Consider the following 12,096-nt stretch of genomic DNA (forward strand, 5'->3'; position numbering starts at 1 on the left):
TCATCTGCTTCTTGAGGTGTAGAAGGAATAAATGTCACAGAATTGTCAGCATCAAAAATCCTATGTGACTCAGGATTGAATAAAATTTGGGACAAAATCTGTTGATCACTTCTGTTTGTTTACTGGAATTAGAAGTGAAAGTAGTTTCATTGGAAGCAGTGAGTGTTTTAAACCTTCTAAAACATGAAACCTCTGATCTTTATGTAATAATATTGTGTCTATTGGAGTGTGTAAGATTTGCTTTACATTTTGTGGATTTTGTGATAAAACATTTAGGTTTGAGTCCCTGAAACTATCAGAATTGCTCTCATTTGACTTGTATCAAAATAATTAGCTAAAATCTCTTGAAAGTCAGTGGAAATATCTTTGCTATCTCCCGTATCAAAAATTTGATAGACCTGTCTTTTGTTCTGTTCAATACAAATATATTGTATTTAACAAAGAAGAAGTGAACATAGATCATTAGTCATTATTAAACATAGTTAAGTACTTTTATCTTGCTGGTGTAATTAGGAAGTAAATTTGCAGCCATTTGGTATGTCTTACTTTTATTACATTTTTTCTTATAATCTAAGCCCATAGAGATGATTGTAAGAAAAGTGCATCCTTGATATATGCAAATGAAGTAATCAGACCTTTTTTTGAGCTGTAGGTTGCTTGTGGTGGTTGTCACATGCTGGTTTTTGCTGCTCCAAGACCTAAAGGATCTGAAGTAATCTTGGAAGATTTATATGAGCCTCATTTGACTGCTACTATCCCTAAAACAAGCGGGGACTTTGTACTAGCAAACACTTTGCAATTATCAGCAGCACGAATAAGACGTCGAGAGAGGGTGAGTTCAGAGCTGGTTAGATTTGCCATACTTCTTTCAGGAAACAAAATCACTTTTAAAGCAAAAATCACAGCATATACCAAGCAATTAAATATATCTTCTTGAACTGTATAATTTTAATGTATGATGTAAAAAATATGTATTTACCCTGATCCCAAAAACTGACGCAGGAGAAAAACAACAGCTATCGGTCAGATTTTGCTTGCCTATTTCTGTGAGAGAGATTCAAATTGAGTTTGTAATTTTTTTTGTTCTAAAATGTAGAACCTGTTCATTTTCATTTTGTAAACTATCTTAGAAATATTTTTAAAAGAATTAGATGTAGTTACTTAAAATATTACTTTTTGCTCTTTTATCTCCGCTACACATTCTATGTGATTTCCTTAAACATCACAATGAGTTGGAAAATTTCACTTACCTGTCTGAGAACTAACTCTACCAAAACCTGAATTTATTCTGTAAAAATGTATTGACGTTGTGGATTAAATACGTTGATGTTATTTGAGGGACTAGTTTTTAATTTTAAATAAATTTAAAAAAAAAAGGTCTTTTTCTCCTTCGTTTATATTTTAGGCTTGCTTGAAATCATTGCATAGAAATGATTTTAAAAATCCCACTATGTACCTGCCCACTTTTTAGGACTACAAATAATTAAAATATTAAGGATATTTGTTCCTGCTTATTAAGTTGCAACACTATCATCAGCTAAATGCAAGTTCCACTGCTGAGTATGAGATATTGCTTGTGTTTTGTTCTTCTACCCTTTTTCTCAACCTATTGTTTTTTAATCTTCTAAAGGAAAGGTCACCAGAGCAGTTTGTTCGAATGGCACAAACTCTGCCTCCAATGGGGGAAAGCTTCTTAAAATCTTCATTGCCTGTGACAAGCAACACCAGCCCATTCTGGTTTTTTGCAACAAGTCATCCTAAATCTGAATCTTTGAGGGATGGAGACCATGAAAAAGGTGAAGTGTCCCCGCATCTTGCTGCTGTTTTCTGATAAGAATGGTTTGACTCTCATCATTCGTAAACAAATGTTCAGTTTGAACATGAAAGAAGGTTCAGGTTCAGTCTCACCTCAGGTGGGCCTGGCAGCACACAGACATGAAAGCTGAGAAATGCAGACAAAAATTGCCTCACACTGTTCATGTTTGCAAAACAAGTTTAAAGATTTAGAGGAGGCTTGAGTGAAAGAAATACAACTTATAAACTGTACCAGTGGCTCCTTAAGCTTTTAGAAATAAGATTCACAAAAATGTTGTAAGAACATTAACTGCTTACTTCATTTTCAAGGAACAAAAAGGAATTACAGAAAAAAAGAGTTAGGAACAGTCTTAAAGACATAGGTAGGCCTACAAGGAACTTGGATAAGAAAAGATAAGAAAAGAGGTCTACTAATTCTTAGAGGACCTTTCTTCTTCACTTGGAAATGCAAAAGTGCTCCTTGCTCTTTATGTAAGATGATAAGGATTTATAATAATCAAGCTAATGGAGAAGTCTGGATAATGGTAACACAGCACTGGACCTTTGCACAGATTCTCTAGAGCAGTTCTGGACTTCTCTGGGTTCCTGGGCATGTGTGATTTCCTGGGAAGAACAATGCTGCAGAGTGCAGGATGCAGTGCTTCTGTGTAAGAGTTAGCTCAGATTTACCGGACAGACAAATCTAATTTGAAAATAAGTAATTCATAGAATGAAGACGATTATTCTTAAATCTGCCAGCAGGTCCATTAGCATTTCTGGTTCCAGGAAAGCAATGCAGTGAAATTTGAATTTCCTTTAGAGTCTTCTTAGGCCTAAAAGCTCAGTTTTTGTGCTGTGTTAAATGGTCATAGACCTTATGAGCTTAATGATGTAGGGACATTTTTACGATGCTGCATTAAACTCACTATCTCTCCATCCATTACATAATGTGCAATGGAGATAACATGACTGCAGCTGATTTGGTCTAATTGTTGAACTATTTTTAAAGAGATTATCCAAAAGAATCTTTGTCCCATGTAATATTTAGGCTGTGAAAGCCTGCAAAAATGGTCAGAGATCTACAGTGCACTGAGACCAGATTGCTGAGCTACCTCTGTTGTTAATACTGATGAAAGGAGATGGAAGTGTTTCTGCTGTGTTTTAGGCCGAGGGGATGAAGAATCTGAGGACTTCACTTCTATGTCAGTAAAACAGAAATAATCTCTATTTTATAAGAGTGGACTGTTGTGTTTGCTATACAGTGCTTGTTCCTATGACATTTTTTTATTTCCCCCTCTTTTACTTTGTAGAAAATAATCATCAAAAAGATAAACCTGGTAAAGTCTCTGCAGAACAAGATTCAGATAATGAAAATATTGACAGAAACCTTGGAGATACAACTGACATCCTGAATATGGTAATATATTCCAATAATGAATCTGTAATTCAGTAATTTTTATGCAGGGCTAGACAAAGAAGCTAAATTGTGTTTCAGGTTCTAATACAGAATTCCCGACTAGCCCAGAACATCATATGTGACAACAAGTACTGACACAGTGTTAAATGAGCATGCATTTTATATCATCATTATCCAGTGCTAAAATATGTTTTAATTTTCCAAGTAATATTGTGGTATGAGACTGAAGCAGTCCAAGTAGTGCAGTGCCACCCCATGCCTTATCTCTGGAAATCAGAAAGAAAAAGAAAAGGATGCTGGAGGCCACATGGGGATCTCTATCTCTGACCTTGCTTTTCTTGATGACTTCCAACAGAGAATTGCAGGAAATTAAGCAGAAGAGCATCTTTTCCTGTTTTGAGAAGAGGTTTTTTAGTACAGGTGGATCATATCAAAGGGAAAGCCAAAATGCAGACAATTCGATTATTTGGTGATCCCCCAGCTTGTTCCTACATATTTCTTTTATTTAAAACACATGTTCACCTTATCACTTGTACAACTTTCTAAAACATTTTGTTCTCTTGGCAGACAGGACATGTCCTGGCCTTAATGCAGCCACAGTTAGCCTGGAAGGATTGCACATTTTACAGGAATTACTTTTTGTTTGCATTTAAAAGTATTTAGTAACTGAACAATCTGTTTGTGCATGCCATTTATTTAACATTATAAGACTCTATTTTTGATTTACAAGAAAAAAATGTTATCAGATCCAACGTTCAGCATGTCCTTCATTAATTTACTGAAGCGTTATTTACATATTGCTCACTTTATGTGCTAGACTTCCTTCTCTGTTTTGGTTTTATACCTATTGTGAATCAACTTTAAAACATTTAAAAAATTTTTAAACATAAATTTGAAAAAAAGCCCATCAGGCAAACTTGTCAAAATACAAAATAAATGATTGCTCTTCTTGGATCTGAATGAAAGCAATCTGTTACAACATAGTTTTTTCAATTTTTCTAGACTGTGGCAACATACATCTTATTGACACATGTGACAAGAGGAGGAAAAAAATTTAATGTCATATTGATGATGCAAATTATTAGGAGTCTGAAACCAGAGCTGTCCATGCTCACTGTGTTGAAAAAGAATATGGGGGTTAGACCATGAGCAGTTAACAATCAACAGCAGAGAATATTATCTTGTCATTTGGAATATATGGGAAGGGATGAGCAAAATTTTATTATATATTCCCACCTAGTAGTATTCTATGTTGCCTTTTGGTTTTTGCTTTATGTGGAAGACATAAAGGTATTAGATTCCAAGGAAAATGTCTCCTGTGTAACGTTTCTTTGAAGTTGTTCTTTCAAGGATGTGGTACCAAACAATTCAAATGTTGAATTGAAGGCTGTGATGATAACGGAGTAAGGTTGTATTTGTAATTTCACAGTGAGTGGAATGTGGATCTCAAAAGTGCCTGTGGACTCTAAGAAAGTGCAAATGTAGCATTCAGTCTCTAGAGACAGTTTGGGTGTTGACATCTGTTCACCACTCTCTTTAGAAGCAGTGAATGAAGGAGTGCAAGTGAAGCAGGTGAGCTGAATGATCACACAGGCTGGTCTCAACCTGACTGTGCAGTAATATTAAAATGTTCATAAAATAGCTCTGTTTAGTAGAACTGGGCTTTGATGGTGCATTCCATAGTAAATATATTTATTTTTTTAATAGAGATCTTATTTTTTGCAGACACATGCAATGAAGTTGAGTCCTGGTGACCGGTCCTTAAAATTATCCCCACTCCAAAAACAGAAGGTACTGTAACTAATTACATATCTCTGTACTTATACTGATATTTAAAGAATCTGCAATTCTTGTATTGTCCTAGTACTTCATTATTGTGCTTTGAGTTCTCAAAAAGCCAGGAAAATGTTATAGACCTCCTCTTGCTAATTTTCTGAATATCCATGACCTAAAATTCTAAGAAGCTGCACGAAGGCAGAGAGGATTTGGGCAGGCACCTAGAACTCCACATATCCAGTGTAGCTTCAGATGAGAGTATAATATTCCCGTAGTTTAAGGAGCAAACTATCATATACATACTGTTACTTCAGGCAATAACACACATTTCCACTGGTTTGTTGATAGGAAAATATTTTGGGGCGCAGTGTAAATAAAGATTTTATTTATAGATATTCACAATGAAGTATATTTAAAGTAGCAATAATAATAGTTTTAATTATGAAATTAAAGTACTTTGTAATACCTTCCTATTTCACTCCTAAAGTGATCCCAGCTTTTCAGCATTTTGTTATATTTCTTCATAATTTTGTTTTAGATTTTAAGTTATTCTGCAGAATTTGTTATATAAGTATAAAATTTAAAGCAGAAAGACAATAGATTTTGAAACTTCTTAGAAAGGGCATAACAGTGAGTGCATCAGAAGATTTCCAAAGGAGGAAGGTGTAAGAGAACTGCACTAATTTCCTTCTGCTTGCACAGCCTCGTGCATCGCCCCTGCTCTGTTTTATGGGATGTGGTACTGGCTGGACAATTCTTACTGCATTTCCTTGATGTGCTTGGATAGTGAGAAAGGTGTAGCACTACACTGATCATTAACAGGATGTTACATTCTTCTAATACGTGCACTTCATTTCATGTGAAATGTTTACAATACATTTAAAGTATGTAAATTCATTTCATGTGAAATATTCTACCTTTGGTGCTGTCTTTTAATCCCCTCTCACAAATTGTTTCTTTTCTTGTTCAAATGCTTTTGTAATCTTTTTCTTTTGCTGCCATTTGTCTTTAATGCTTTTTTTCTTTCTTTTTAATTTTCTGCTTCTCATGTGGAATAGAAGAACAATAAAAATGTGAAACTGAAAAGAGATGGTAAGGGTGGGCTGAAAAATAAGGATTCTGATTTCACAAAGAAGGGCTCAAAATTGGAGTCTGGCTCTTTACTAAAGCAGTCCTCACTTTCAGAGTCACCTGGACAAGATTTAGAAAAGACTAGTGCCTTTGTAGGGAAGCCTGTGGCCAAAAAAAGTATAAAGAAAGGTAAATCTGAGCATGCACAAGGTGATAGTACTTTGAAAAGTGGTGCTCAAGAAATTACTGGGGACAAAAGCGTATTAGTGAAAAGGGAAAAAGAATATGTGGAAAATCCTGAATTTTTCAGAGATGATGCAACTTATAATCTTCCCACTGAAAATCAAATTCTGACTGAAAAAATAAATTCTTCCAATAAAAAGCCAAAAGCTGTTAAATCTAAGCAATCCCTTAAAATAGAAGTACTTCCTTCTGCTCCCAGGGATACGCCCCAGACTGTTTCATTAATTGTACAAGAACACAGTCCTGCTAAAAACCAAGGGAGTCAAGAAACAACTGAAAGTCAAAACAAAATAAAGGATGGTGTTGAAAAATCTGACAGGTGTGAAAGAATATACATCAGAGGAGAAGAAAGTAGTGCAGAACAGAGGGAGCTTAAAAAAAAGCATCAGTTTTTGAAACAAATATCTGTAACTTCATCATCGTCTTCAACTGAGGAAAGTACTAATGATCTCCAAAAATATATACTTAAGGAAGAGGTCTACTATGAACACAGAGTTGTCCAGAGAACAGTAGAAAAAGTGAAACATTTGGACTTAGAAAAAGAAGACAGTGAGCTTGAGGAGATGCAAGCTACAAACAATGAGAAAGAATGTGTAGAACAGACTGATTTTAAAAGCCTGAATGAGGCAGAAACAAGTTCTAATGATGAAGACAGGCCATTAGAAATTAAGAAGGAGGAGGAATCTGATCAGGAGGAGGAGAGTGAAGGCAGTGAAAAAGGTGAAGACAGGGTGCTGGAAATTAAGAATGAGGAGGAATCTGATCAGGAGCAGGAGAGTGAAGGCAGTGAAAAGGGTGAAAGCGAAAAACTAGATGAAACAATTGATAGTGAGGGTAAACTAGGGGAGGAAGAAGAGAGTGAGGTTAAAAAAGATAGAGATGAAGTTTCAGTAGAAAAAGATGAAGAGGAAAAAGATAACGAGGAAGAAAATGAAAGAGAGGAATCACAGGCTGAGAGAGACAGTGAGAATGAGGGGGCAGAGGAGATTGAGGAGGTCAGTCAGCAAGATGGCAAAGATCAAGGAGATGAGCAAGGCAGGTTGATGGAGGAAGAAGAAATGGTGAGTGAGGGAGAAAAGGAGGATATGGAGGAGAAATATGAGAAAGAGGAAGGCACTGAAAAAGAAAAGGAAGAACAGGTTAAAAGTGAGGGAAGAGATGAGAGTGAGGAAGGAGGGGAAGAGAGAGAGGGGGAGGAAGAAAAAGAGGTAGAGTCAGAAGAGGAAGGAGAAGATGAAGAGGAAGATGAAGAAAACAAAGAAAGGGAGAATGAAAAAGACAAAGAGGGTGAAGAGGAGGAGTTGGAAGAATCATTGGCAGGGAGGGAAGAAGAGGTATCTGAAGAACATGATGAGGAAGATGCAAATATGAAAACTAAGGAAGTGGGTGAGGATGGAGCAGAAGAGAAAAGAGAAGATGAGAAAGAGGAAGGAACAGAGGCAGAAGCAGAAGGGCAGGAGGGGGAAGAAGATGAAAAGGAAGAAGAGGAGGGGGAAGAAGAGGAGGGGGAAAATGAAGAGGAAGGGGAAGATAAAGAAGAGGGAGGAGTGGAAGAAGATGAGGGAGTAGGAGAGGAAGAAGAGAGTGTTGGAGAAGATGAGGGAGAAGAGGGAGTGGAAGAAGAAGAGGAAGATGAAGAGGGAGAAGGAGTGGAAGCAGAGGGAATGGAAGAAGAGGGAGATGAAGCAGGAGAGGAAGAAGAGGTAGAGGAGGGAGAAGAGGGAGGGCAGGAAGAAGGAGAAGAAGAAGGAGAAGGGGAAGAGGGGGAAGAAGAAAAAGGGCAAGAGAGTGAGCAGGAAGAAGAAGAGGAAGAGAAGGAAGAAGAAAAACGGGAAGAGGGTGATGAGGAAGAAGAAGAAGGAGAGGGGGAAGAAGAAGAGGAAGAGAGGGGAGAAGAAGAAGGGGAAGAGGGTGAGGAGGAAGAAGAAGAAGGGGAAGAGGAAGAGGGGAGAGTGGGTGAAGAGGGAGAGGGGGAAGAAGGAGAGGAGAAGGAAGGGGATGTAGGAGAGGAGGAAGAGGATGAGGGAGAAGAAGATGAGGATGAGGAGGAAGAAGGAGAGGAAGAGGAGGAAGAAGGAGAGGAAGAGGAAAAACCAAAAGATAAAAGAAAAAATTATAGCAGTAAACTTCCAGAAAAGAAAAGCAAACCCAGGAAGCCAGAAAAGACAGAAAGTGCTGCTTTACCAAACATCTCTAGACAAAACATGAAGTCCAAAGGTCATGTAGCAAATGGTTTACATAATTCAGAACAATTTTGGAACAATGTGCTACCTCATTATTTAACACTAAAGTAGCATAGACTACTGGAGATGCATTTTAAGCCTATTCAGGAAACTTTGGAACTATGGAAGACTGATTTTGATTACTTAAAAGAAACTTTTCATGGAATCAAAACATATTATTATGCATAAGTGCCAATTTCTTGAAAAAGACTGAAGAACTTCTATGAGAGAAATCATACTTTCTTGACACAATCATTTTCACAATCATGTTTATCACATATGATATATAAAAATATTAATTGCTGAGGAGGTAGACTGTGTTTGCCTCAATTAAAGTGCAATGTCATGCTGAAAATGAGTTCTACATTGTAACAGTGTAATCTTTGCCTTTGAATCAGCAATACACCAATTTAGTTACAGGACAATTTACTTGATCATGTGCCTTACATGAAAGGAGTTTCAGTAAATCAGCAGATGTACCTATTTTTAAATTTTGGTATCACTCCATAATTTATTCCCCCTACTTTTATTCTCTTCATACATTGGTGAAACGTTCAAGTACTTAAATTAAAGAAAGAACAAGTTGCCAAATTTACGTGGCTCAGTGGATGGAAGGTAAGTGGAGATGCAGGCCTGGGTAAGTGATGGCCTGGGATTTTTCAAGGGCCTTATGGCTGACTTCTAATTTTGGTGTTAGCACACAATTCTGTGCAAAAAGACACACACAGATCTCAGAATCTGGCCTAGATTACATTAGAGTTCAGGGATAATTTTTTAATATCACACTTGGTGATTAGATAGAATTAAGAATTTGAAATATACACCTGTAAACATTTTTTATTTGTTTATACTGTGCCATACACAAAATATTCTATTTCTTCCTATGAAAGACTACATCACATTAATCCCCTAACTCTGAGGTACTCAAGGAGGGGAATAAATGTTGTTGCTGTGTAAAACACATATATGTTTTCAGGATCAGATCTAAAGCTTCTCCTCATTGGAAGAGATTTATGGTTTTCCTTCTAAAAAATCCTATCTGTAAGTCCAAAATAGGTAAACCAACAAGCCAGATGGAATACCAAAGAAAGTGGCAAGAAAGTCTTAATTTTTTTTTTTTGAAAAAACAAAGTTAATACTTTTGAAGTTTCCTTAAAATACACAAACAAATTTTGCAAATTATTTCTGTCAGACAATGCATCACTCTTTCAGCCATTAGGGACTGAACTGGCAAATGAAGAGAGAGGGGCTCATCATGCAGCATTGTTACTTGAATATTATGCCAATGAGTGGTCTGAGAAATTTTTGTAAACTGATCTCAGCATTGACATTCTGTAAAAAAATAGTTACTTAAACCCTACTTGAAAATGAGGACAGAAGAAGAAAGGAATCAAAATGAGTAAATGTCATTCAGTAAAAATGTGAATGGAATCAATACTTATGTTGAGATTATGAAACATTTTAATATTGTTTTGTAAGATACTGGCATTAAACGATCTTTGACACGATGTCTCCAGAATTTATTTTCTAAAAAGCCTGTAGTAGATCAGTAGTTTTCCAGTAAATTCTAGTCCAGGTCCATCCCTTCTGCCTCACTCACCCCTTCCATATACATTACATTTGAAGGTAAGATCACTTCAGTCACATGCCATGACCAACTACAGCAAAAAGTTAGCCCAGTGACTGTATTTTGTCCCTGTGAAATTTGTTTCAAACTTTGGAATTCTCTGGAACACATTGTCTTGACATCAGCATGTGTCTCTGCAACAGGGTAAGTATCCTCATACTCTGTTAGAGAATATTTTATCCGTTAAATGCCCTTCCCAAAAAATCAGCTCGCTCTAACAACAGAGCCATCGGTTTATTTTGCCAGTGTGCTGTGTCATCACTGAACTCCTCTGAAAACACTTCCTTCTGAAATTAAGTGAAACTATGATGTTTTATCTTTATTGGGAAAGATTAGGATGTTACTGTGATTAAACCTAGAGTAATATTGAAAACTATTTTTATAGGCCTAAAACTGGATTTCTTGGATATGACATCTACTTTTTTGTGGTTCTAGAATTCGTTGTTGGAAGAAAACTGTGCTGTGAAAAAAGAAAGAACCCTGTTATTCCTAGTAAAAAGTATTTCCTAGAGAGAGAGAGAAAAAAGTGAGAGCATTTTAAAGCAAGTGATTTCCAATGCCATGTAGGAATGGCACTTCATTTACTTTACTGCTGCAACATTAGCTGCAGCATTTAACGTAAATTCTTAGGCAAATGGGGACCATTTGTTGTTTCTCTCTTAACATATGCTGATAGCATAAAGCTTTCCAAGAGAGTGAAGAAAGCCAATTTATGGGCATCTCCTCTTCTTTGTTTTGTCTGGATGAAAATTCATTGATTTGAGAACTTATTTTATGTAGCTTTGTGGATCATTCCTGTGGTAGGGGAAAAGCAGAGCTTTACTACAGCACTTCTGAGGGTTTTCCACAGACTCGTTACATAAATTGTGCTCTGTGCCAAAGTTTCTGGGCTTTGAGGGGACTTTGGAACTCCATTAGTGTAACGAGTGGAATTTTATTTAGTTTGACTCATTCTGGTTTATAAAGTTTGCTACTTGTGGTTTTTTGGAAATTCAGTATGTCCTTGGTATTTATTATGGCATACAAAAAGATTTATATGCAGCACTGAAGCAACATGGCAGAAATACTCCTGAACTAGTTTCTAACAGAGAAAAAAATCCTGCAATAGAGAGAGAAAACAAGAGACAATAGCCCAGACCAAAGATCTATCCATCTTTTTTCTACCAACGGCTACTGGTGAGTGCCTGGGAGAAAAATATTAGAATATTAGAGTAGCACAAACATTTAGTGTTACTTCTCCCCTGTAACCATTCAGTATAATGAATATATTCAGCATATTCAATAAGTTGCAGCTCAGCAGATATATGTGTTACATTTAACATCCATTTTCTTCACATGAATTTCTTTCAATCAATTTTTAACTTGTGTATTATTCTTTGGGAAATAATTCTTAGATTTCTTTACACATTGTTTGGAGAAGTAACTCCTCTTTTTATTTGCATCTGTCTTTCAGTACCATCATTTGACGTCTTTGTATTCTTGTACTAGAAAAAAGAGCATTTATTCCCTCTTCATGATTTATTCCCTAATGATTGTCACATGGAAAAACTGTTCAGTTCTGTAGTTTAAGTCAAGAATAATTGGTTTACTGATATATTAATTACAGTTAACCAGCAATCATGTTTACATGTTTACAGTTAACCACCTACATGTTTAATTCAAGAGCAGCAATAAAGCAGATGACAGCAACACTGGACATCCATAAAGTGTTAATAAACACCTGTGAATGTCTAGGCAACCCCTGCAATTCATCTCAGAAGTTTTAATCCCCCTGCCCAGTCTCACAGACATGTTCACAGAATTACAGAGATGCACCTGCTGCCTTTTACAGCAGGCATCCAATACAAGAAGCTCTGGCACTTTCAGAGGGGTGGGGTGCAGGTCTGCTGCTGCCTCACAGCTCTGGTTAGAGGTGAGGGTGTTCTGGATGACTCTGGAATATTCTG

The 12,096-nt window shown here is 36.5% G+C and overlaps 1 protein-coding gene across 1 annotated transcript in view; it reads left to right on the forward strand.

The window, feature by feature from the left end:
- Positions 1 to 8,343, forward strand: part of RPGR (retinitis pigmentosa GTPase regulator) — a gene marked incomplete at both ends in the record, with an annotated part of 34,767 nt that extends 26,424 nt beyond the window's left edge. Inside the window, 5 exons of the mRNA XM_017733529.1 lie at positions 653 to 832; positions 1,631 to 1,796; positions 3,105 to 3,211; positions 4,937 to 5,002; positions 6,046 to 8,343. Of these exons, the coding sequence (XP_017589018.1) occupies positions 653 to 832; positions 1,631 to 1,796; positions 3,105 to 3,211; positions 4,937 to 5,002; positions 6,046 to 8,343 (2,817 nt within the window). The remainder of the gene's footprint in view (positions 1 to 652; positions 833 to 1,630; positions 1,797 to 3,104; positions 3,212 to 4,936; positions 5,003 to 6,045) is intronic.
- Between the last annotated feature and the right edge of the window lie 3,753 nt (positions 8,344 to 12,096).

The sequence above is a fragment of the Corvus brachyrhynchos genome, unplaced genomic scaffold, assembly GCF_000691975.1.
Source record: "Corvus brachyrhynchos isolate BGI_N302 unplaced genomic scaffold, ASM69197v1 scaffold34, whole genome shotgun sequence".
Lineage (NCBI taxonomy): Eukaryota > Metazoa > Chordata > Aves > Passeriformes > Corvidae > Corvus > Corvus brachyrhynchos.